Genomic DNA, 26,845 nt, shown 5'->3' with positions numbered 1-26,845 from the left:
AAGCCACATAGATGAGTGCTCCCGAACAAACACTGCAGATCAGAATTCTCTTGTTCAGACGAGAACCTAGCAACAAGTAGGGAAAAAGCCAGAACAAAGTGGTGAAAACAACGAAAAAAATATTTATTTCCAGACCTTTTCACTTTTCCCTGAGTAATGATAAAGCCTGGTTGTTTGACTGGCAGTTAAAGAATGTAATCTAATGTTCATAACCAAAATAGAACAAGAGAAAGGTAAATGATGTGGAACGAGTTCTTAGGGCAGACTCTGAAATTTTCAGCGGTTGATTAACGGGGACTGGAACATTTTCAGGTTGACTGGAGGCAACAACACTTTCAAAATTGTACAAGCACCAGGAGGCCAGGTTCACGTATTGAATACCATTCAAACAGAAAATACGGCAAGGGTATCACAGTGACATTGTTTGTAGAAACTATTGTGATCCAACCTCTGCAGTCACTTCTGTGTGATTTAGTTAAACTGAATATGTGCTTAGAGAGAGATGTCTTAAAGTTACCAGCAGGGTTTGACATACATGGGGGCAGGAATAATGATCTGACAAATAAGACACCTGGGCATGACTAGTGCACAATAAGCCCCACAACAATCACCCTGTCCACCTCTCATCCCATCTCCCCTATGCTTTCCCTGCCTAACTCAATTTCCCACCTTACAACATTACTCAACGGGAATATGCAGTGAGATCAACTGGTTTTAGGTTAAGATTTACCAGCTATGTCACCCAATTCAATGCAATATGTGTTAAGCCTGTGGGTGGTGCTGTAAGAAGGCATTTCAATGTAAAAATGGAACAGGCTTTCAAAATATCTCCAAATATTTACAGGTGGTAATGATTTTATTCTGTATTGGTAATGAGCAGGAACCTGACTTTGACATCACTGTTGCATAACATTTACAGCTTTTCCTGGTTTGCCCAATAAAACATAAATACTGTGCAACCTAGATCAGCAGAATTTTGTTCTGATTATATTACAACACTTAGTTCCAATCCATAATCTCCCTCATTCATCATATGTCCAATGTGACACCACTGACTTACCACCCTCCCTCATGAACGACAAAAGTCTATGAAACAGTTGAGATTGGCTGTTGTTGTAAAGCTGTGCTTGTGTTGTAGAAATAATGTCAACCTGCTTCCCGAAGCATCTCCAGGCCTTTACCCTCATTCAAAAGCAGAGATGTTACTGTTATATTACTAGGAGTCAAAAATGAAAACAAACATTATCTTTTAAAGACCCTGTCAGAAAATGATTACAAGTAGTTGGATAACCACTAGTCATAATCCACAGGGTTTCACACTGGAGCTGGGAAATGCGAAGAGCCTAAATAACCTTCTCTGGGTTCAGCATGGACACAAGGCTCAAGAGGCCTCCTTCAGCACACGCATTTCTACAATGACTTGAACTAACGCATTCTCCGAAAACATATGTTTTATAGCACTGTAACAATTTCAGAGTTCTTTATTCAGAAACACAAAACTAGCTGCTTCTCAGAAAACTACATCATCAATCACACCATTAAAAAAACACTTTAAAAGCCAAATTATTCACACAACTTCATTTTCAGAAACATTCATTAAGTATCTGTGAAATGATGTTTGGCAGCATTCTCATACTGCAGGCTATTGTAGAACATACAGAAGAAACTTTAAGCAACAGATGATGGTACTGACATCAGTTAAAAGGAGACAAAAAAAACCCAGAAGTTGCTGGAAACACTCGGCAGTCAGGCAGCATCAGTGGAGACAGAAACAGATTTAACATTGCAGGTCAAAGGCCCTTTGTCGGAATGTTTCTGCAACTTGAAACCTGCATTGTTTCCCCACAGATGGTGCCCCACCTGCTGAGTGCTTCCAGCATTTTCTATTTTTGTTTCAGATTTCCAGATTTTTGATTTTAATAAATTGTGGCTCTTAGATAAAGCATCCTTTTTAAATGGATACTAAATGGCTAAGTACCAATGGTATCACTTGGTATCAACTTTAATCCTCTTATCCTGCAACTCTTAAAATGGTAGCTTTGTGCGTCTTTCAATGATCCCATCTTATTTCAACCACAGCAAGAAAATAATGTTCAAAGCAACAAGATCTGTTAATTCGGAAGTAGACAAGAACTCAGGAACTGCAAGGGTTAAGATTCTCCCAGAGAATGTACTCACTTTGTGCTTGCAGTGTGGAAGCAAACAAAAAAATAATTACTCTGTATGAAATGAAAACACAAGAGTTCAGCAGCCCTTAAGAACAGAGCCTGGGGGTTGACGAGTTAGTGAGAGGAATACCTCTTCACTGCAGCCTCATCCGTTTCTCGGGAGGAGCTTTGGTTGTTGAACTCTGCTGCGAGTTCTTTGTCGAGTCTTTTTCCTCCTGTTTGATTGTTTCAGTTGCCGGCTCAGATTCCTTTTTCACCTGCTCCACTGAAAGGCAAAAACATTAAAAAAAAGACCCAGTCAATACATTCATCTGAAAGCCTGCACTATTAACTTGATTTGCTCAAAAAAAAACACTCACCTGGTACAGGTTTGTCACCAGATTTTGGCTGGAAATAAAAAGAATAACAGTCAATATATAAAAAAAAGTATTTGGAGACATTCATAACACAAGATCAAGGAAATTCTCACATTGTTTAATAGTAACATCCTGTTCACTGTAATGAGGTCAGTGCTTAAATGAGAGGGCAACTCTCTATTGTACTCAGCTTTTCAACAGGATGAGATTGACTCTGGAAGCTGAGCAATTAGTTAAAAGGCGAGTATGAGCTAACAAAGGGGGCAAGCTGTTATTTTCTGGACCGGCCAGGAAATATTACTTCCTGTTTGGCACTCCCTTGGATCTGAGAATGACTTACTTCCACTCTTGTTCTGTAGGTTCTTAGGTGATTGGTTGGGCTGCTATGCGATCCACAGAGCTCAGAGTACAGTGTCCATTTCAGAGGTCATGTGTTGAGCGTGCAAATGACATAGCCTGTCCATCAAAGCTGACTTAACATAATTAGGGCCTCAGTGCCAGGAATGTTGGACTGGTAGAGGAAAGAGGTTGATACACTTATCCTGCCAGTGGATGGGAAGAGCTGTAGAGAGCATTGGTCGTTTACAGTCCTTTGGGGTATCTGTTACAGGTTTGCATACAAGAGGGCAGCAATCATCACCAAGTCTGCAGTATTAATCTTCAAATACTTCTTCAGATAGCCCAGGGTTGTACTGGTGTACTGAAGGTGATGGTGAATTTGATCATCGATATATCTGCCTTGGGAAATAGCACCAGAGTTATGAGAAGTGGTTTGTGTTTTCCAGGTTCTCATTGTGGACCCTTATTGTCAGAGGGCAATAAGGTGGTGGCAGGTCGAATTCTCTTGTATTCTCCAGTGAGCAAGTTAACAATGACCTAGAGCTCAGCATGCAAAAGGTACAAAAGCAAGCATTGTCTGCGTGCTGCAGTTTGATGGCTGATAATGAGGTAAACTTGGTTCTGATGTCAAGGCAATGTAGGATGAATAGTTTCCCATCGTGTAGATTAGCTCCACTCCAACAGGAAACCCATTGCAGGTGAAGTGCGACAATGCGGAGAGAAAGATTGAGAAAAGCACTGAAGTGATCATGCAGCCTTGATGAGATTGGATCTAGTGTGGTCCTGGTGCTCAAGATCACAGCTTGTGTGCCATCAAGTAGCAGTCAGGTATTGATGCTGCCAAGGCAACCGATAGTTGGTCCAGACCACATTTACACTGAAGGAAGATTGTATGGATAAGGGGACAAGAATGGACAAACTTACTTCATGTTTGCAACAAACCATAGCAATTTTACCTTTGAAGATGGAATCAAAGTCTCACGTACATTGCATAAATAAACCTATTTAAATCTACTCTTTGGGTGTGCGGTTTGGTGGGGCACATTTGACCATTTTTCTTAATATCCCCTTTTTCTGAATAACAACAAGCCCCTTTTAACTCATATCCCATTAAACCTGAACTAGTTGTAGCCTCCTAGGTACAGCCAAATGCTTTTGGTATTAAAAGGAGTCTCAGAAAGTGGCACAACCCCTGGACTCCTCAAGAGTTGAATGCTGCTGAGTTATTCAGCCAAACATTGAAAGCCATCTGTCACTAATGCATATTGTAGGATTCATACCATTTGGTCCCCCTTCATATTGTGGAATTAAGGGAACACTTCACTGTTGTTCACAATGTTCTTCTGCACTCATTTGTTTATTTAACAAAAGGAGGGCCCTGAAAGTTGCAGACACACCTGAATGTACTTGGGCTGGAATTTTTGCCGGATATCCAGAAGTAACATGTCTACTCTTTGACGCTGAAATATTGAACTAGGCTCCTCCTTCTTCTTTGATTTTGGTTTTACTTTATCTGGATGGGAAGAGGAAAAGTCATATAAAATTCCAGATAGCTTCAAGCCAGACAACCATCGTTTTTTTGAAATCATTGTCAACAATTAATTCAACAAACAGCTTGGTTGAATGCAAGTCAATGTATTTGACCTCTTCTGAAGATATTGTTTGGCCGACCACACATTTCAGAGCCCTTGCAAGGATTTGAAAGTATGGCACTACAGTTAAAAAGGTGATGCTGTAGGGGGAGGCAGGTAGCTGATTGGTGAGTATTTTCTGACACGTTTCTAATTTGAAAGCCCATTGGTGAAGGTGAGGCATGACAGGGCAGCTCAGCCATGTGGAATGTACATCCTGTGCTAGGAGGGAAGCTGTGAATGCTTCCAGTGTCTGGACAATCACATAAAATATCTTTATTAGTCACAAGTACATCGAAACACACAGTGAAATGCATCTTTTGTGTCAAGTGTTCTGGGGGCAGCCCGAAAGTGTCGCCACACTTCCAGTGCCAACATAGCATGCCAACAACTTCCTGACCCATACATCTTTGGAATGTGGGAGGAAACCGGAGCACTCGGAGGCAGCTCCAGCTGCAGCAGTTTGAGTTGGAGCATGACAGGAGTCACTATGGCTCATCCACAAGGCCAAGGACTTTGTGGAAAGCAAGTGCCAGAGGAGTCACACTGCAGTTTTTCAGTGTGTGGGCAGAGGGAATGGATGACCACCAAGCAGACGAGGAAGTGCAGGCTGGTAGTACAAGAGTCCCCAAGTCCATTTCCCTTTTGGGAACTGAGGAGGGTAATGATTCCTCAAGGGAGTGCAGTGGCACCCAGGACCATGGATCATGAGTGACTCAGCTGACAGGAACGGAGGAAGAAGTAAGAGAAAACAATGGTGATAGTGGATTAGATGAGCAGACGGGCATTTCTGTTCTGCAGACAGAACTCCAGGATTGTATGTTTACTCCTGGGTCTTGGATGTCTCCAGAGCATCCTGAGGCGGGAAGAATGGAGAATCAGAAGTTGGTACCAAAACCATAGGGACATGCGTCCTCTAACCAAATTTTAAAGGATCTTGAAATAAGTTAAAAAGCAGGACCTCACGGGTAGCAATCTCCGGATTACTCCCAATGCCACATGCAAATAAGTGCAGATAAAGGAGGATAAAGAAGATGAATGCATGGCTAGAGGATTGCGCAGGAGGAAGGGCTTTAGGCTTCTCAGACTTTACGTCCATTTCTGGAGCAGGCGGGAGCTGTAAAAGTTAGATGGGTTACACCTCAACACAACCAGCACCAATATGCTCACAGGACATTTTATTGGTGTTTTCACTGAGGGTTTAAACTAGCTTGGCAGGGGGACAGTAACACAAGCAAAAAAAATACAAGATGCTGGAGCAACTGTGGAGGACTTTAATCTGCATGCAGACCAGACAAATCAAATCTTTGATAACACAGCAGAGGATTAATTACTGGAAATGTATATAAGATGAATTTCTAGATCACTATGTTTAGAAATAAACAAGGAAACAAATGATTTTAGATCTACTTCAGTGCAACAAGAAAGAGTTAAATAATAATCTTGTTGTAAAGAGGCCCTTAGGAAATACAACAGAATTTTACATCAAGATCAAAAGTGATGTGGTTTAACCTGAATCCAGAGTTCCCCATCTAAGCAAAGGAAACCATAAAGACATGGGAATGTAAACAGAAAACGCTGGAAACACTCAGCAGGCCAGGCAGCACCCCCTGGAAGGAGTTAATGATTTCTGGAACATGGATCTACAAGAAGAGGTAGAGTAAAAAGGACTATATTTACATTAGAAGACAGATTGTTGACCACGTTAAAAGATGCAAAGTCCTAAGATAGTTTGATGAAGTATATGCTGAGAATCCTGCCTGGAGTCTTGATTAAAGAAACAGTCTCAAGATAAGTAGTAAGACTGTGAATCATGGGAATTCTCTACCGCAAAAGGCTGCAGACACTCAGTTATTAAGTGGATCTAAGAATGAGATAAATGAGTATCTGGACAATAAAACAATGTTTATTGCATGGAAGGCGGCTGTTTAACCCATCAAGTCTATGTTGGCTCTAAGAACAGTCCAGCTAGTCCCGTTCTCCCACCCTCTCCCCATGCATGTCTACTTTTTTTGTTTTCCTTTCGGGTACTTATCCAGCTCTCTTTTGAATACTATAATTGAATCACACTCCTCTATTATCCTTGTAGTCAATTCCAACCCACTCCAGCGTAAAATGATTTTTCTCGATACCGCTTTTGGTTTGTTTGCCAATTACCAACATTCCATGTCTCCTGGTCTTTGATTCTTCTGCCAATGGGAACAATTTCTCCTGATTACACTGTCTGCAATCTTCAAGGTTTTAAATACCTTTTTGTTTTTACACCAGCAGGTGGCGTGCTGCTAACAGTTTCAGCAAATGGTCAATTTTAGAAGTACAGTATGTAAAAACTTACCCCTCTCCTCTTGATCCTTGAAATGCCACCAGTACCCTTTAGAGGGATGGTATCGGCAGTAAGACATGGCTTCATCAAATGCAGACTGAACGGCATGCACTGCTGTCAGCTATTTTTAGAAGAAAACAAAACAAAATTAAAACAACACGATAGTTGCCAAGTCTTCAATAATGATCTTTTCATGACGTAAAAATACTGCTGGCTTGAAAAGGGAGGTAGAGGTTATCACACTGAAACCACCATACTAGATCTCACCTGCAGAATGTTTAAATGATATTATAGGGGCTTGCATTCACTAAAATGGACATCATTCATACATAGTACCTGCTGCATAGATCTCAACACTAACATTAGTGGGATTGCATGATTCATAAAAGCAACTCTGGTTTGTTATTGAAGTTTAAACATAAGACTATGACTTCAGCAAAGTTCTCGTTTCTCCTTTTACTCAGTTGAATGGATTCGTGCCCTTTTCCGAAACCTAAGTGGGCATGACAAGAACTGATGTCCAGCTGTGCAAGCCATTTCACAACTGTTGCTGTTACTCCAATTATGAGATGTAATAGCAGGAAGTGAGAGAGAAAAGGCAGCATATTGTTTTTCTTCTCTGAAAGAGAAATGGCAATTTGAACTGAATCCACAACAAAATGGCCTAGATGGATGATGTAGCCACCTTATTGACAACTGTATATTTAATTGGAATAGCAAAAAAAAACAAAGAAAAATAACCTACCATTCTAGAGTTTATTACAGATCCCAAATCAGGGGCCTGATACACCACTCCAGCAATTATATAATAGTCAGCCAAAGGAGTAGCTAGAAAGGAGAAAAATAAAGCTCATCACCAGAAGTTAATTTCTCATATTACAGTAAATTTTCTAATAGGTACAGAAGATAAATAATCTTAACACACATTTTAAACTTGATTAACACTGAAGCAATTTGTATCATGAAGTGATGCCACTTGAAATCCTATCTTTTCAACATATGCAACCTTGGATAATAGAAGTCACAAATACAATTCCATGGATTGATTTATTAGGGAACGACAGCTGGGAAACAGACCCACATACACAGGACCCAAATGTTCTTTGTGGTCTATTTTCTTCCAAGCTACTCACGACCAGAACAAAAATGAGACAGATATATTTGGCTTTATATGATACAACAGCACAAATCTCACAATCAATCGAGGCACAATAACTTATACTAGGAAATGTGAGCTTTCTTCAACAAAACAAATCTCACCAAAAATGAAGTGAATGACCACTTTTGTTATTTCTATAGGGAAGCTGGGTTCCACCAATAACATTGTGTTCTTTAGCATTCATATGAACACCAACCGAACTAAGAGCAAGGTTTCAGTTTAAATCCACAAACTCCAAATAGCTTCTGCCAATAAAGAGCTCTCACAATATATTAAGCTTGAAGAATCAAACTTGATTATAGGCTCAAACCTCTCAAAATACTCAAGAGGTGCACAAGATGGTTATTTTATGTAATTCAGCTTTCTAGGATATTTTGACTGCCAGAGCTTATTGCTGAAGATGGACAGTTCCCTTTTGGACTACAAACAGTAATCTCTGCTTCTTATTAATGCACAATAGATATGTACTGATTCCCATATCCCTATTAAAGAAGGAAAACAAATTCCTTATCCAAAATGAACAGAATTTTCAAAACACTGCCTAATTGCAGAGGAAGAATGATGTCTGCACAAGAGCGAAGAAAGTAATGAAGCCTGAATTTGAGAGAAAGAGGAACAACAAATGCCATCTTTTAAAGATTTTGTTTAGATGCAGTGGCATTTGTCACTCAGTGTGCCCTAGACTTACAGCAGATCAACTGAAGTCTGCAACTTACTTCGACGTGAATGGCTGAGCTTCTTCCATCCTAAAGGGATTCAATGGCTATAGCCAGCATGATTGAGCCTGATATTTCTTTGGGGGGTTAAAAATCATCCTAGGCTCTAAATCAGAAGGCTGCGGATCTTGCACAATTCCACATACATGAACGCATGATCTTGCTATCTGAACACTGCACCATTAGAATTGGCAACTTTTGGAAAATGAGGTCTTTTCTGCCTTTGTGAATGACTCCACATTCAATGACTAGGGTTCTTTGTTCAGTACCCCAGGCAGCATTTATTCCTCAACTATCCCAGCTGAATATATTATTGGGTCCTTACTACTACTGTACAAGTTATCTGCTGGATTACAACCATAACTGTTCTTTTGAAGAATTTCTTAGTTACGTGCTACAGAGTCAATTTATTAGAAAATGTGGTCAGCTGCCATGCATACTAATTATTGGCACTTAGTGAAAACAGAACATGAAAACTTTAGGAAGGTACATATGCATCGCACAGAATTGGTCAGATTTAATGAACTAAAAAAGTATGCTGTGGGAGCTTGTAGTAATGCTTACCTTGCAGTGAGACACTTATAACCACTTTGTTTAGCATTATTAGGAAATGAAGAATTCAGATGGCAAATATACCTTTATGATAAATTTATTGCCAGTTCTTGAATGCTGAGCTATGATAGATTTTGGCAGGTATTGCTCCTCAACAAGTGCAGTTCAGGCAGAGAGAAGAATCTATGACTAACTTATGACAGGAAATAAGTAACTAAAAAGAAGATAAATCAGGAGCAGTGGCATGGAACAAATCCTTTGCAGAGGTTGCGGTGGGTGGACATACAAGAGTGTGGATTCACCTTCTGCAACCCTACTTCATATATGTCAGAAAATTCAAAATTTTAATCAATTCTGAGAGAATTTAGTATCCATTCAAAACTTCAAAAAATTTATCTTTGCTGCAGCTAGTTCTTTACAGTACTTGTCTTTGCAAGTTGGAGCACAGAAAGGTATTTGCAATTGAGTTTTACTGAAAAGGTTTCCACAATAAGTTCTAAATATTCACTCTATCCAGCACATCAAAGAAACATTGTAAAGCTATTTTTAATGACAGCTTCAGTGATAGAGAAACTTCTTACCTTGTGTTGGAGTGTGCCTATGTTGCTTTCGAATAATATACAATATAGGTTCTTGAGCATGAAGCAGAATGTATTCCAGACCAGTCATGTTACTGCAACACAACAAAAACAAGAGAGCGAAATTATTCTTTTACCAGGTTACCTCATCACCGGCAATGGCAATCACTGTTGTCAAATTGCTTTAGACACACACAAAAGTTGCAAATGAAAGGAAGGGTTGAATGCAAGGTCCTTGGGTAAATTAACTAATTTTAAACCATCAAATAATTCTGCAACACCCACCATTCCCCAGAATCTGACACTCAACCATAATGTAATCCCAGTGCTCAGAAGGACATAGCAAAGGAGCTTGCTATCCTATTGACCATCAAATTCACACAAGGGTCAGGTAGATGGAGGATAAATAACAGGATTACACAATTTTCATTTGTAATCACATACACTGCAGATAACTGGATTACTTCCTACATTTGGATGATCCAATTACTAACAATGCTGTTATAGTGTTAAAAAATGAAGCAATGTTCTCATTAAGATTACCTAATGGGTCCATTAACAATAGCCACAGTAAAAATACAGGGTTGAAATCAATTATTACCAGCTGCTTCCTGAAAGCCGAAGGCAATTTAGGTCACAGTTTAGCTAATGCTTCTAGCTCTGGGTAAGGCAGACACATTCATGGCTCTGCAAGTTTGCTTTACAAGTGTGAACTGCAAATACTTAAATTTCATACATTATTTTTTCCAATCTGAACTGAACTACCTGCAGAGTCAGATCCTTGGTACTGCATATGGATGAAAAATGATTTAGCAAGTCAAAATATATGGCAAAAATTGAATATTTCATTTGACTATAAATACCTCACGCAGCACACATTTTCAAGCTTCATTTAAAAAAAATGACATTGAACAGCATTATTGCAAGATACAAAATATGGCACAGAATATCATTCATTTACCTTTATTGTTTAAATTTGTTGCTTTATAGCCCAAACTTCAAGCTAATGTAGGTTCTTCTACCAAATATGAGGGGACTAACATGGCAACACTTGGTACATTTGGACAAGGCTGAAAAAGGGAAAAGCATTTTGTTTGATCCATGGCCCTGGTATTGCTCACCCAGATACTTGATGAGTAACGGTACACTCCATATCATAATGGTTCACTTATGGAAGTGGTTAGTGACATTGAAACCAAATGAAATATCTAGCAAAACAAAAAGGCCAACATGAAATGTTAATTTGTTGGGGAATGGAAGAATCTTTGAACCTATAAATAACAGGTGATAGAGTCGAGTCGTTCAGCACAGAAATGGGCTCTTTGGCCCACCATGCCCATGCTGACCGTTTACCCCATCTACATAAATCCATTTGCCTGCACCAGATCCATATCAGTCTATGTCTTGCCTTGCGGATTTACATACTTTGAGGTTTATTTAAGAAGGAAAAGCACATTAAAAAATAGATAGTTCAGGCTCCACTGAACTCATTAAAAAAAACTGCAACCTCATCTTGTAACAATTTTGACAAATACTGCAATCAATCCCCATGGTGAATGCACTTGAACAACGTATCCACACTCCTTGTCCTCTCCTTGAATTATTTGTGGATAGGCCAGAGTTTCAGCAGTAAAACAGAAATTATTAATGGCTAATAAATAAACTTAAGTAATTCTTTATTTTTGATATCTAACATGGTTGCTGTGTTCTCAGACGAAGGCATAATTAAAGCCAGCAAAAGCATTCCATGCAAATCCAATGCATGGCTCAGAATATTAATCTATACCAAATACAAAAGAAACAAAGTGAGAAGCCAAAAGCCAAAATTGATCAACAGGGGAAAAAAAATTTAAACAGAAAGCAAAAAAGAGCATTGAAAATAGGAAAATGAATTTAAGTGTTTGCAGTTCAAACCAATAAAGCAAATTGCGCCTCACAATAATATGACAAATTTTGTTATCTTTTGAAATGGTCAGTAATTTATTTTTACCTTGGACAAAAAAAGAAAAACCTTTAGCTTTACTTAAGAAATAATGTCAAATTTGCTTAAGTTTCACTGCTTGGATCTATTAGTAATCTTTTCTCTAGCCTTCTTCTTGTTGACCAATAACATGACTACATACTGACAGCAGCAGATAGGTATGCCGTTAACTTTAACCACCAACACCCATTAGTTATTATGCAGTAATCCAAAGGAATTGTCAAAAGGAACTGCACTTCACAGCATATTGATCAAATAAAACCTACTGTAGATGGTCCAGGCTAAGCCGCTGCATTTTGACCACCTCATTGTTGCAAGTTCGATCATAAAATGGGTTGCTTCTTTCAGAAAAGTAGTCGAGCACATTCCCTGGATTTAGAATTGGAATCCAAGCACTGTCTACCCATGAAATTCCCAGAAGGTTATCTGAAGGAAACAAAAGAGCACACATAAGAGACTTTTAAAAAAAGACATTAATTTGATTAACTATTACAAGGAGAAAATAAAAAAGTTGTTTCAGAATGTTAACTATACCTACTTGTTCAGGTAACTAGATATTAAACCTAACAGTCATTGGTTGATGTTATACATTTGATACGACTTCTTGGAATGCAGAGTCCAGCCCAATATTTATCTGCTGATACCAAATAATAACTTTACATCACTAGAGTTTGTGGTATTTTACTGTACATACCATGGACTTTCCTAGATTATAATAGTGAATTCAATTCAGAAGTATCCCATTGTTATAAAAACACAACATATGAATAGTAATAAGTCCTTCAAGTTTGCTGTCATTCATTAAGATGATGGGCAATCTTCTGCTTTCTCACCATTTTCCTCACATTACTACAGTATCCTTACATTTCCTAAATATTCAGAAATCTATCGATCTGTTTTGAATGAATTCAATGACGGAGCTTCCACAGCTCTCACACGTGGAGAATTACAAATGTTCACCACCCTCTGCATTAAGAAAGTTTTCCTAAATCTTCGTCCCAAATGGCATACCTCTCATTTTCAGACAGCACCCCAGTTCTAGACTCCTCAGCCAGCAGAAGCATCCTCCCTGCATCCACTCTATTAAGCCCTGTAAGAATTCTCTATGTTTCAACGAGATCTCCTCTCATTCTTCTAAACTCCAGAAAATACAGGTCTAGCCTCGAAAATCTCTCAACATATGGCAAATCCAGCATCTCAGGAACCAGTGCAGTGATTCTTCATTGTACTCCCTCAATGGCAAATGTTTCTTTTTTCGGTAACCAAAACTGTATACAATACTCCAAGTGTGGTCTCGCCAAAACCCTGTATAATTGTAGTAAGCCCTCTCTACTCTAGTACTCAAACCCTTTCGGAATAAAAGCCAACATACCATTTGCCTTCAACTTTGCTGCCCCTGCACATTAGCTTTCAGTGTCTTGTGTACAAGGACAGCCAGGTCCCTTTGAACACCAACATTTTCCAATCTGCTCTCATTTGAAAACAGAGAGCAAAGGAACAAACTGCTGGAAGAACTCAGTGGGTCAGGCAGCATCCATGGAAGATGGTCAACGTTTTGGGTCGAAACCTGTTTTTTTTTTGTACATCAAAATGAATGACCTCATATTTTTCCATATGATATTCCACCTGCACTGTTCCTGCCTACCCAGTTAGCTTGTCTATAAAGAGGCTTCAGGAGCATACATCCTCCTCATGATTTTACCTCATTTTGTATCATCAGCAAACTTGGAAATATGCCATTTGGTCCCCTGCACCAAATCGTTGATGTAGATTGTGAATAGCTGGGGCCTGAACACTGATACCAACAGTAATCCACTAATCACAGCCTGCAGTCTGAGAAAGGTCTCTGTATTCCCACTTCTTTCTTTTAGTTAACCAATTCTTAATCCAAGCAGTTCATAGCCTGAATTCCAAGTGCTCTAAACTTTGTTGACCAACTCTGTGACACATTATAATATTCTAGAACATTATGATATTCTAGAACATTATGGAGGCCACAAAAGACATGGTATATGCAAGGTTTCATTCTTTCTTGCTTCAATCTTTCCAAAATCTCCATCAATGTTCAGTCTCTCAAAGCCTTCTGAATCCACCAATGTGGCAAAATATCTTGTACTCACTCTTCCCTCTCTCATTAATAGTCAGAACATATTCCTTTCAACCCATGGGAAAATGACCAGCATCTTTCTTTTGGCCTTGTACTTTCTGTCCAGTAATTTCTATTTCTGAATTAATATGGAAACAGTGCCTCATCAAAGGCTCTCCCAGTTCAAAAAATCCCACTGATGAATAAAGAAAGTTCTTTAGGTCAATTAAATTGAACTTATAAACTAAAATCAATGCAGTACCCAAGTGCCAAAATTAAAAACGTTCCATCCCCAAATGCTACCCATGCTCTCTTAAAGTGAACTTCTTAAAAAAACATTTCTGTTGTGGAAATGTTTAAATCCAATAATTCTAGACTAAATTTACTAGCATAAAACAATTTTTTTTGGAAAGGCACATTCTATTTGACTAAATTAGTTGATTTTTTTGTGTAGTTAAGATTAACATTATCAAAATCCATTTGCTAAAGTATCACAACATTATTGTTAGAAAAATGGAAGCTCATGGCATTTAGTAAGAGGAATGTGAAGAGGCAATATTTACTAAATAGTATCAGTATAAAACACATGCATAGAGTAACCCAGTACATAAATCTTTGCAGGAAACGTTGAAAAGACTTAACTGAACCCCGAGGCCACTTGGCTTAATATAGGTTCTAGCTGGAGTATTGAATTCAATTCTGACACCACATTGATATTTTAGAGAAAGGACACATTAAATCATAGAACTATTATAGCATGGAAAGAGCCTATTCAGCTTTCACTCAAGGTATTTACTAATTTGGTATCAGTGATGTATAGCTTCAGTTGCATGAAAAAACTAGGGAAGAAAGAAGAGGTTAAGAATCCATACAACCTACAACAATAAACTCACTTTAATTTGTACTTTATGGCAGAATCACACTATCCAAAAGGAATTTAAGTGTTGGCAGTGCAATCAACTATACACTAAATCAATAATTAATCACCTAATACTCCAAGATAATCCCTTGTGTAAATGTGGAATGATACAAATAATGTCGTATAATCAAGATTTGCCCATTGGGCAAATTAAAATGTGTGCTGAATTGTAGTAACTTGTGCTGAAATAAACAGCCAAGTTATGCCTTAAGGACAACAGGTGTGAAATCCCTCATAATATACATTATCACTTCTGTTTCTTTTTTTGGTATAGATCATTTAAGACTTTCCATGCTGAAACCTCAATTTTCTGACCCCATTCACCAGACACAATATGGCAGAGTGTTTCACACAATAAATGCATTCAACAATGGGGATCATGACAACATTCCCTCTGTAACTAGTAAATGGCAGCAAACACCAGCCTTGCCAATGATGCACCCATTCTATAAATGAAAGCAGTGGGTTTCAACCTACTCACTGTTAATTATCAACAAACAGTTCCATCTCAATCTTTACTTTATCACCAGAACTCTAAACAGCAACAACAAAGTCCTGAATTTTGGAGGAAAAAAATCCCAAGACATATGATAGATAGACAAGGAAAACAGGACAAAAACTAAAGGGGCTAGGTTTCAAGAAGACCCAAGAGCAACAAGGTAGATCGAAGTTTATGTGCAAGTTCCAGACAACATGTCCTGATAACACAACTGCTGACGATGATGGCATGATGAATAAATAACCAGAACGGGGTGATCAAGAGCCAAAGTGCACAATGACAGGGGTTTTGGACACATAGGCCCTCAGTGTGAGAAATAATAGGAACTGCAGGTAGTCTGTGAACCCCATGCCCGAACACTTCACTTCATCTTACCATCAACTGCAACTCATTCAATGAAGTTGGGGAGGGGGGTGGTGGCGGCAAGCATAAGAAGTGAGGAACAACCTTCAACTCTTAATTTTGAAATACAACACTGTATCAGTAATCAGCAGTACAGCGGTAGCGATGGTGGGGGCGTCCAGGGAGCAGAAGGTGGGAGACTGCAGATGCCGGAATCTGGAGCAAAAATGCAGAGTCTCGACCCGAAACGCCGACCATCCCTTCACCCCCACAGATGCTGCTTGACCCGCCGGAGGTGGGTCTCAATGGAGAAGGTGAGCTCAGAGAAACAAACAGGAGGGAACTTTGTTTCCTAAAATAATAAGTGAACTGCCACCCGGGCCCGCTTGTGACCAGAACCAACGGGTCCTCGGGAAACAGAAGTTGGTGAAACCGCTCGATAAATAAAAAGCAAACGGGCTGCCAATTGATTGAAAGCTTCAGAACAACGGATGAGCAAAACGGGGGCTAAATCCATGAACCGCAGTCCAATAAGACGGACTCTATCGCCGGGGAAGGACCTCCGGAGATTCCTGCTCCACACCGACAGCCACCCACCTCTATTGTCCACCGCCGCCATAACACCGACACTCGGCGCACCATCAACGCGTCACCAGCAAAATAGCGCGTCCGGATGACGCATGAGTCGGCCACCCCCGACTTTGAGGCGGAGCGCGGGTGCGGGAGGCGGGCTGGTGTCGGGGCGGCGGGCTCTGAGTTAGCAAAGACCCGGTGCAGCTCCCTGTGGTCAGACAATGTCCCAATACAACCCCCGTGCTCAAACAGTGCATCAGCGCAACCCTCAGTGGTCAAACAATACCCCAGCGCAACCCCCTGTGATCATCTGATACCCCAGCGCAACCCCTTGTTATCACCTAATGCCCCAGCGCAACCCCTTGTTATCACCTAATGCCCCAGCGCAACCCCTTGTTATCACCTAATGCCCCAGCGCAACCCCCTGTGATCACCTAATGCCCCAGCGCAACCCCTTGTTATCACCTAATGCCCCAGCGCAACCCCCTGTGATCACCTAATGCCCCAGCGCAACCCCCTGTGATCATCTAATGCCCCAGCGCAACCCCCTGTGATCATCTAATGCCCCAGCGCAACCCCTTGTGGTCAAACAATGCCCCAGCGCAACTCTCCGTGGTCAAACAATACCCCAGTGCAACTCCCTGTGGACAGACAGTCCCCAGCGCATCTCCCTGTGGTTATCCCGCCGCAACCCCCTTTGGTCAAACACTGCCCCAGTACCACACCCTGCGGTCAAACAGTTCCCCCATGGAGTGATCAAACACTGGCCCAGAGCAAACCCCTGTGGTGGTCAAAGAAACCCCTCCAAAACAACCTCCTATAATCAAACAATAGACCCAGAGCAAAAAATGTGGCATTATCTGTGTGACTGAGGCTGGAAACTTCAGCCATACTCTGGGTAATTGTGCAGGCCAACTTCTCAAGGCTTGATAATCAGCCCTGAAATGAGCACTGTGGTGATTTAACCCATGCAATGTGGTTTTTATGGGCAATTATTACATAAAACATGCAAAAATAGATCCAATTTCAAGGCACTAAGGAGTGAGGGAAATAACAGGTATTGTAGACGAAAGAACAACTATTAATTACAGGTTGCACTGAACAGCAAATAAGGAGTGGTTTGTTTTAAAAAGGCAGAAGAAGGTTGTGTGGATGAGGAGATTGGAAAGGCCAGAAGATAGCCATGTAAGCTTTTGACCATAAGAAAAGGGATCTTATAATTGCCCCTTAGATATAAAAAGTGATTAGAGGTTGACCAGCAAGAAATTAAGCACAAACCAGGTTTGATTTAGATACTGGGAGTAGATACCATATTCTGGATAAGTTGTAGTTTATGCTGGGTAGTTGGTGAACTGGTCAGCAAAGAAGGCTTTTGAGAAACTGGACTTAAGTGATGAAGACAGATCAGGATTTCAGCAACAACAAGGAGGCAAGTGGTTATATGTGTGAAATCCTTTGGAGCCAAACCGTCTGGGACTATGAATTGCATTGCTACCTTCTAATGACATTAAAATGGTGTTGTGCATCACCCAATAGTGTTTATAAGATCTTCAGTTATGAAGTTCACAGAAAAACATTGGGTTTCTCTGTGTAACACTGTACGCTGGCCATCTCTATAGATGCATTGCAAGTCCTTGCAGTTGCCGGCATTTAGCACAGCAGCTGTGATCTTTGTAACCACCTTTTAAAGGGACAGAACACAAAGCAAACAACACTCTTCCAGCTACTGGAATTTTATGAATGAACAGATGCTGCCATTATGGGGAGGGGATGGGAGAGTGCTCCCAGGGAGTCAAAAGGACCTGGATAGGTCAGTGAAAAACATTGCCTGCAGGATGCATGTTCTTTGTGCACAGAGACCCTCCAGGAAAATAGCCAGACATTCCTGCCAAGATAGCCGTACAAATCCCTGTAATACATGGGTGCAGAGTGTGAATGCTTCCAGTTCAGGAAGCTTGAAATGCAGGCAAATACCTATGACTGCTGTGTTGTCTATAGGCTGAAGGAAAAGAAGTGAAATATTCTCTGCTTGAGTATAGACTTTGAGTGATCTCTGCAAACTGTGACGTATGGAAGAGATCAGCAGCAGCATCATGAAATTATCCTGAAGTTATGAAGCTGATTGACTGTGACCTTGACCTTCACAGGATAGCAGTCCAAGTACAAGTGAGACTTCATATGGGATTGCAGTAGGTCACAAATCTAAGTGAGGACAGAGAACACAGTTCAAGGGTTGGCTTTTTAAATAATATGGTTTTGGGGGAAATAGTGTCAGTAAGAGTTGGCCGTTCTGTGTGTAAATAAGACCAGTGAGATTTAAGATCTCATTGCAGACATATTTTGCAAGTGGCAGCACTGGATGAATTTTACAGTGGAGTAAATGTGCCAGTGAGAATGGAAATCCCACCAAAATATAAGGTAATGAATGTCCCAGTGGATGCTAAGGTACCCAGAAATATGTGCAAATTTCTCTAGTTTAAGCCCATTTTCAACTGCACAGCACCATTTCTTATGAAGCTGCATGACGGGATTTCTAGGTCATTTCTTTTAAATGTCATAGAGAACTAAATAATTCATGACAGTTTTTCTTTTAAACATTTATGAATGCATTGGAACTACTTTAAAAACGTCAATAACTTGGGTTATTTTCCATTCCAATTTTAGGTCCTGTCCAGGAGCGGCTGTGCAAAATATAAATCGACAAGGTGAAGTACTTTTCTTAAAGTGAAAAATGTTACTTTTCACCTTGTAAATTGGTAAATTGGTTTTATTGTCATTTGTACTGCGGTACAGTGAAAAACTTTGTTTTGCATGCCATCCATACAGACCATATCATCACGTCAGTACATCAAGGCAGTACAAGGGAAAGTAATAAGAGAATGCAGAGTAAAGTGTTATAGTTACAGAGAAAGTGCAGTGCAGGCAGACAATAAGGTGCAAGGCCATGACGAGGTAGATTGTGAGGTCATGAGTCCATCTTATTGTATAAGAGGTCCATTCAATCATCTTACAACAGCGGGATAGAAGCTGTCCTTGAGCCTGGTGGTACGTGCTTTCAGACCATTTTATCTTCTGTCCAATGGAGAGGGGGAAGAAAAGAGAATGTCCAGGGTGGGAAGGGTCTTTGATTATGTTGGCTGCTTTACCGAGGCAGCGAGAAGTGTAGACAGACTCCATGGAGGGGAGGCTGGTTTTCATAATATGCTGAGCTGTATCCACAACTCTGCAGTTTCTTGCGGTCTCAGGTAGAGCAGTCTATGCTGCATGATGTATAGAAATAAGAGCCTAGATAATGGATCCATTTGTGTGAAGTTTTTATGCACAAATCCTGCAGAAATATGGTTTAATGAGGGGTAGATTGCGCTATGATTATTTCCGGTTAAAATGACCCTTAGCCTAGGGACCACTGTGTGTGATTCAACTTATCACAACATGTTTACCCAGCATCAATCGTGCCGCTAATGACATCACAAGTTGCCTCCAATGCCAGCAATCACTGGAGCTTTTTGGGACAACCTACGCTCTTGTGAGGAATGATTTGACTGACATTTTGGGAAATTAGAGCAAGAATAATTAATCTAAAACTAATTTCAATTTTAATTGTATTGTCAAATCCAGTATTTATGGTCCAAAGGAAAACACTTTGCCTTTAAATGTGAGTGATCCAATGGAAAATTCTGTGCATTTATAGTCCCTGATTAGGTAACCGAAAATTCACATCCTTGGACTGACAACAATTGGGACAAAGTTTCTGAGTCAGCACAGCTCCTGAAGTTTTGTCCCCAGGAAAGGCATATTTGAAATTCAAGGACATATTCCTCATAGCTTTTCCGATTATTCTATTTAATGTTTAGAAAATAATAGGAACTGAATGCCAAAATTTCTGGTGTGCTCTCCCAGGAGACAGGAGATCTGTATTCAGAACACCAATGCATTAAATTAGTTCTTTTGCATAAACTTACATCAAAGGGAAGAACTTGCATTTGTAACACTTCCTTCATTTCAGCCAAGACTAAAGAAAGAATACAATGTGACCTTTTGTAGAAGCTGCTTTATCATAGACACTTGATCCAAAGTTTGATATAGAGTTGAGACATTCACTCCTATGAATTACATATGGCATGTATTGTGAAGTATCACAATACAAATTGAATGCTAGGATGGAGAGAGAGGGAATAACTCTGGGTCTGAGACAAGAGTAATTATCTTAGGTAGCTGTCACAAGACTTTGTTTTCTCCATGTCAGAATTGGATTAACGTGGCCCAGAAATCCAGAAGACATGGGCAGTATTTAATCTGATACTTCAAGCTCAGGTTGAGTGACTGCAGTCTCTTTGTGTCTTTCATACCACGCTCCTTACTGCTTCTGTCCAAGTCCATTTTGCAAGCTGTCCTGGGTCTCTGGAATGCGTTGAGGCAATTATCAGTTTCGAACACAGCTTGGGCCGGTAAGTATTATCAAGTCAGTGGCAGGAGAGGAAATGGCAGTGATGGACAGATTGGCCATGTGGTAGGAGCCCCTTTCAAAATCCACCAAAAGCACTTTGCCATCAACATTTGTCTTGAAGAAATCTGATGAAACCCCACAGTTGGTCAAAGTTCACCATCAACAGAAGAGCATTGGTTTAGTTTTTTATAGCTCTAATATATGTGATTAATATGTTGGTATTAATTCCTCTTTAATAATACGCAAACTGAGATCTTGTCAGAAAGAGGAGTCAACTTATACTTAAAGTGAAACAAGGTAAATCCACTAAACTTCTAAGCAAGTTTCTTGTATAATGCATTGTTTTGTTTTGGTACTTCTTCGAAGACGCAACCAGGAATTATCCCGAATAATAGAAAATCAAAGCAACTCATATGACCGCACTGACCATTTCAACAGTACTTACATAGTGAGGTCAGAGATCTCTTTACAGCATTAAATTGTATTAATGTTAACACTTATTGACAGAGATTAACACACACACAATGCTGGAGGAACTCGGCAGTTTAGGCAGCATCTATGGAGGGAAATAAACAGTTGACGTTTCAGGTCAAGACCCTTCATCAGGACTGGAAAGGAAGAGGGCAAAAGCCAGAATAAAAAGGTAGAGGGAGGGGGAGGAGAACAAGCTGGCAGATAATAGGTGAGTCCAGGTGAGAGGGGAAAGTGGGAGGGGTTATGGGTGATGGAGAGGGGATGAAAGGGAATGCTGCAAGAAGCTGGTAGATGGAAGAGACAAAGGGCTGAAGAAGAAGGAATCTGGTAGAAATGGAATAAAGGGAAGAAGGTGGGGAATGGGAGGGTGGTAGTGGGCAGGTCATGAGGGTGGAGGAGGAGAAAGAGAAGGGGTGAGGGGGCCACAGGAATGAGGGAAAACAAAGGGGGAGGATGGAGGGGAAAAAGGGGGGTGAAAAACAGAGGGGAGTGAAAGATGGGAGTAGTTACCGGAAGTTAGAGAAATCGATGCTGAGGCCGTCAGGTTGGAGACTACCAAGGCAGAATATGAGGTGTTGTTCCTCCAACCTACGTCTGGCTTCAATGTGGCAGTAGAGGAGGCCGTGGATAGACATGTCAGTATGGGAATGGGAAGTAGAATTAAAGTGGCTGGCCACCGGGAGATCCTGGCTGTTGCGGCGGATGGAGCGAAGGTTCTTGAGGAAGTGGTACCCAATCTGCATCAGGTCTCACCGATGTGGAGGAGGCTGCACCGGGAGCACTGGATGCAATAAATGACACCCTTGGATTTGCAGGTGAAGCGGTGCCTCACCTGGAAGGACCGTCTGGGGCCCTAGAGGAACAAAGGACTTCAGATGCTGGAATCTAGATGAAAAATATGATGATGCTGGAGGAACTCAGCAGGCCAGGCAGCATCCGTGGAGAAAAACAGGTGGTCAACGTTTCGGGTCAGGACTCTCCTTCAGGACTGAAGAAAGGAAAAGGGGAAGCCCAATATATAGGGGGGGAAAGCTGATAGGTGACAAAAGACGGAAGGCAGGGTGGGCACAAGGTGGTGATAGGAAGATGCAGATTAGAGATAGTGATAAGCAGGTGCGGGGGAGGAGGGGAGAGCAGATCCACCAGGGGATGGGTCAAAGGTGAGGAGAGAAAGGGAAAAAAGAGGTAGAAAAAAGAGATAGGCTAGGAAAGGGAAGAAGAGAAGAAGCACAGTGGGGGAGGGGGGGGTAGTGAGGGGAAGGGGTGTGGGATTACTTAACATGGGAGAATTCAATGTTCACGCCATTTGGCTGCAATGTTCCAAGATAGAAAATGAGGTGCTGTTCCTCCAGTTTGCACTTGGAATTCTCCTGGCAGTGGAGGAGTCTGAGGACTGACATATCAGTGATTGGGAGGGGGAGTTGAAGTGACTGGTAACGGGGAGATGCAGATCACGGTTACAGACAGAGTGCAGGTGGTCTGTGAAACGGTCACCTAGTCTGCGTTTGGTCTTACCAATGTCCAGAGGATGTTTACAAGAAAACCAGAGGAGGTTTACAAGAATGATTCCAGGAAAGAAAGGGTTAACATATGAGGAGCATTTGATAGCTCTGGGCTTGTACTCACTGGAGTTTAGAAGGATGAGGGGGAATCTCATTGAAACCTGCTGAATATTGAAAGGCCTGGATAAAGTGGATGTGGAGAGGATGTTTCCAATAGTGGGACAGTCTAGGACCAGAAGGCACAGTCTCAGAATAGAAAGATGTCCCTTTAGAACAGAGGTGAGGAGGAATTTCTTTAGTCAATGAATCTGTGGAATTCATTGCCACAGATGGCTGAGGAGGCCAAGTCATTGGGTATATTTAAAGTGGAGGTTGATAGGTTCTTGATTAGTAAGGGTGTCAAAGGTTACGGGGAGAAGGCAGGAGAATGGAGTTGAGAGGGAAAAATAAATCAGCCACGATCGAATGGCGGAGCAGACCCGAAGGGCCAAGTGGCCTAATTCTGCTCCTATGTCCTATGGTCTTATTAGTTGGAAGCCTAATTAAGAGGTTTGCCTGTAGAGAAAACAGTGGTAAACTTTAATAAAATGTTTCAGAATTCTCAATAAATGTGCACACTATTGAGAAATAGGGTCACAACAAATGTGGCCAAAAGATCTAATGGCAGAGAAGAACTTAAAGTGATTATTATCACTAAAGAGTATGTGTAAGAGAATAAAGGTGACAAAAAGCCAATAAATATCTTGGAATGAATAGTCTGCATCCCTGGATTCTAAAAGAGGTAGCTGCCAATATAATGGATGTATTAGTGATAATTTTTTTTCAAATTTTCTTTATTCCAGTGCAGTGCCAGCAGATTGGTCAGTAGCAAATACAGCATTGCTATATTGCTATATTTGCATAGGAATGAAAGAGAGGGGGAAATAAGAAACTACAGACCAATTAGCCTGACTCTTATCACAAAATTCTGGAACCTAGTATTAAGGACATCCTGACAAGACACTTAGAATATCCTACTTTGGATTGACAGAATCAACGTGGATTTATGAAAGGGAAATTTTGTTTTACAAATACAGTAACGCTTTTTGACAGCATTATTAGTAAGGTAGAAAATCACTGGATGCGGTGCATCACCCTTTCCAAATGGCATTTGACATGACACAAAAGTAAAAGGTTACCACATAACAGAGGGGATTACTTGGTTGGGGTAATATATTAGCATGGATAGAGAATTGGTTAAAGGATTGAAATCAGAGAATATGGATAAAGAAGCCCATTTCTGTTTGGCATGTCATTTTCAGTCAAGCACCACAGCAAGGTGTGCTGAGCCCTCAGTAACTTAAATTTATATTAATGACTCAGATGAAAGTTTGCTGGTGAAACAAAGCTAGGTAAGAAAGAGGAGGATGTAGGGTTATTGACAAACCAAGAGAGTGGGCAAGAAGGTGGAAGATGGCACTTAAGAAGGATAAATGTTATTCATTTTGATAGGAAGAACAGAGAAACTGAATATGTTTTAAATGATAGGAAACTTATCTTAAATGTTGGTGTGCAGAGGAACCTTGATGTGCTGGTTCATGAAACACAGAAAGTAAACATGTAGCTATAGCAATTTATTTTAATTTAAGTTTATGTTGACTTTATCTTGCAATGTACTGTGCTGTTGCTGCAAAAGGCTAATTTTCATGGCATCTATACCCTGTGTGCATATACCCATGACCATAAACTTCGATGAACTTGAACTTGGCCTTTAAATTTTGCTTTTGATTCACTGGACATTATACTTATGCAAGGGGTGTGGAAAATAAAGGAAGGCATACGCAACTTCTTGTATTACCTCATGAACACTGCTTCACTGCATTTTAACAGCTGTCTGCTCTCATTGTGCTACAATTCATTTTATTTGCACAGGAATATTTTCAAGGAACTTTTCCTGGAATCCAACAGCAGTAAATGAAAGGTTTTGCAATTAAGAAGGAGCCAGTAGGTGGTGCAATGAGGATGTAATGTCCCAGGCAGTCCCCTCCTCTCCGTGGATAGGAACAGGATTTTCATCTGGAAGATTTTTAATCAGCTTATGGACTGCCCATCTTATGTTCTTGTTGTGGTGGAGAATACATTAATGCTGGCAGAGATTTTATCTCGCAAGCCAGACATGTATTCCAGCTTGACTTCTCAGACTCGGGTAATGCAATCTTTGGTCCATATGGCACCAGGATGTCAGCTGCAGCAAAACTGACAGACTTTCATTGAAGGCATGTTGGCTATAGATTGTTTCAAGTAAGTGGAGTCAGGATCTGGGAGTTCTGAGAGCTAATCCCTTTCTCCCTCACAACACAATATGAATTAAAGTTCACTTATACAAGGATATGCTACAATTCTTAAGAATGGTTGCATTTTATGTTTTTATGTCATTTTGTGAGTTTTTGACTGATGTTGCTATTTATTGCACTGATGTGGAATGCTAATAACTGAGGCAGCCAGTGGTGAGGCACGATTGATTGATCACTGGTAGAAAGCACTTGTGAAAGTATGGGGTCTTCCATAGATCTGAAAGCAACACTAGCTCTACACAATTCTTCACAGTAATGCACTTGTAACTTTTTTCACAGGGTTTTTAGATAAAGTTTTACTTACACCAAAATCTCATCCATTTTAGTAATTGAGGAGTCTAGGTAAAAGGGCATACAGGTCCCAAATCCCAGTTTTATTTATCCTGGAGACTCCTTCAACTTTCTGGAATTCCTGGGAAGGACATAAAGGAAGCACCTTGAATGCTTGGTAACCCTGTCACAACCAGTTCCAACTTCATTTGAATTCTTTCATGTTGTTCTCTGTTTGATTACTACATTGCTCATTTGATCTGAGAATGCTCTTTTCTCATTCCTCCCCCTGATCCAAGCAGGCCAAATCCTATGTTCTCTCACATTCTTGGAATACCCTTTTGTTGAACTCAAGAGATCAGATTACTCACTTCCCAGTGTCTCTGGAATTTCTTATTATCCTTGGTCATCCTGCCAATAACAGCAACTTGTATTTATGCAGCACCTGAGTAAAGTGCCCCAAAGCATTTCACAAGAGCATATTTACATCTGATACTAAGACATAGAAGACAATGTTAGAGCAGATGACAGCAGGGCCTGGGTTTAATGAGAATCTTAAAATTGGAGAGGGATTTCGTATAATTTTCCTATTTTTATTACTCAAGGTTACCATTACTTTATTTACCCTGTCTTTTAAACTTTCCAGCCTTGGTTGAAAAACCTAAACCATATATTTTCTGTGTAACTGATGATATCCCTAACCCACTCCAGACCTGAATGCAAATATTTGCTGGCACTCCAGTGCGGTGTTGAGTGAGTGCTGCACTGTTGGCGGTGCTGACTTTTGAATAAAATGCTGAAACAGTATTTACTCTCTTAGGTGATACAGGAGCTCCATGACCCTCTTTCAGCAGAGTAATCCTAACCAATATTTCTCCCTCTTAAACAGATTATTTGGTTATTATCACATTGCTGACTGTGGAGGCTCACTGCATGTAAATTGTCTGCTGTATTTCCCATATTACAGCTCATGCTGCCACTCATAACCAGGTTAACTACACCAGTTCCCCAAGCTCAACACGCTCCCACTCCCGAGTGGCTTGGTGCCTGTCTTTTCCCTCTCTCTGCTTCATCATCTTTAAATATTAAAGGGGAGCTAATTGTGAGACTCCTTGTTGCAAACTCCTCTCAAAGGCGTTGGGACACAGCATGTTTATGTTGAAGAGGTAATGGCTTATTTGAAAGGCATAACACTTAAACTATACGAGAACTTAAGCTGGCAGACTGAATGGTCCAGACTTTCTGTGTCAATGATACATTGCTGCAAGGCGACCATACTATATGACTCTGTTGTCCAACAGGATCACAGTATGAACACCTATCTGGATCCAGAGAGAACAGCCTATCAATTCTTAACAATGCACGAGAGTCTCCTTTTTTAAAGCAAAAATGAGGTACAAACAACTTATCAATATACACATATAACTAAGAATGATGATAAATCTAGCCAGGTAACTGGTTTCAGGGTCATCCTGGAGGCTGTGACTAGGGGGCCTGCCACAGGGATCAGTGATGGGGCCTCAAATGTTCACAATCTATATTAAATTTGGGATGGGGAAGAATAGCATGAAACCAAGTGCAACAAGTCCATGTTTGC

At 40.6% G+C, this 26,845-nt stretch overlaps 1 protein-coding gene across 2 annotated transcripts; it reads right to left on the bottom strand.

Moving 5' to 3' along the window:
• Window positions 1-1,466: 1,466 nt before the first annotated feature.
• On the bottom strand, window positions 1,467-16,380 carry med6 (mediator complex subunit 6). 2 transcript variants are annotated; one of them, XM_052018266.1, is made up of 8 exons: window positions 16,247-16,380; window positions 12,070-12,229; window positions 9,826-9,917; window positions 7,563-7,645; window positions 6,830-6,938; window positions 4,261-4,376; window positions 2,528-2,555; window positions 1,467-2,433 (listed from the first exon to the last, which is right to left on the bottom strand). In XM_052018266.1, the coding sequence occupies exons 1-8, from the start codon at window positions 16,266-16,268 to the stop codon at window positions 2,303-2,305; spliced, it is 741 nt and encodes a 246-aa protein (XP_051874226.1). In that variant the 5' UTR covers window positions 16,269-16,380; the 3' UTR covers window positions 1,467-2,302. The 2 variants fall into 2 exon arrangements, with proteins under 2 accessions (XP_051874226.1, XP_051874237.1); XM_052018277.1 differs by lacking the exon at window positions 4,261-4,376.
• Window positions 16,381-26,845: the final 10,465 nt, after the last annotated feature.

This window comes from Pristis pectinata, chromosome 1 (genome assembly GCF_009764475.1).
Source record: "Pristis pectinata isolate sPriPec2 chromosome 1, sPriPec2.1.pri, whole genome shotgun sequence".
Classification (NCBI taxonomy): domain Eukaryota; kingdom Metazoa; phylum Chordata; class Chondrichthyes; order Rhinopristiformes; family Pristidae; genus Pristis; species Pristis pectinata.
The sequence above is the reverse complement of the archived record's forward strand: the minus strand, read 5'-3'. Positions and strand labels throughout refer to the sequence as shown.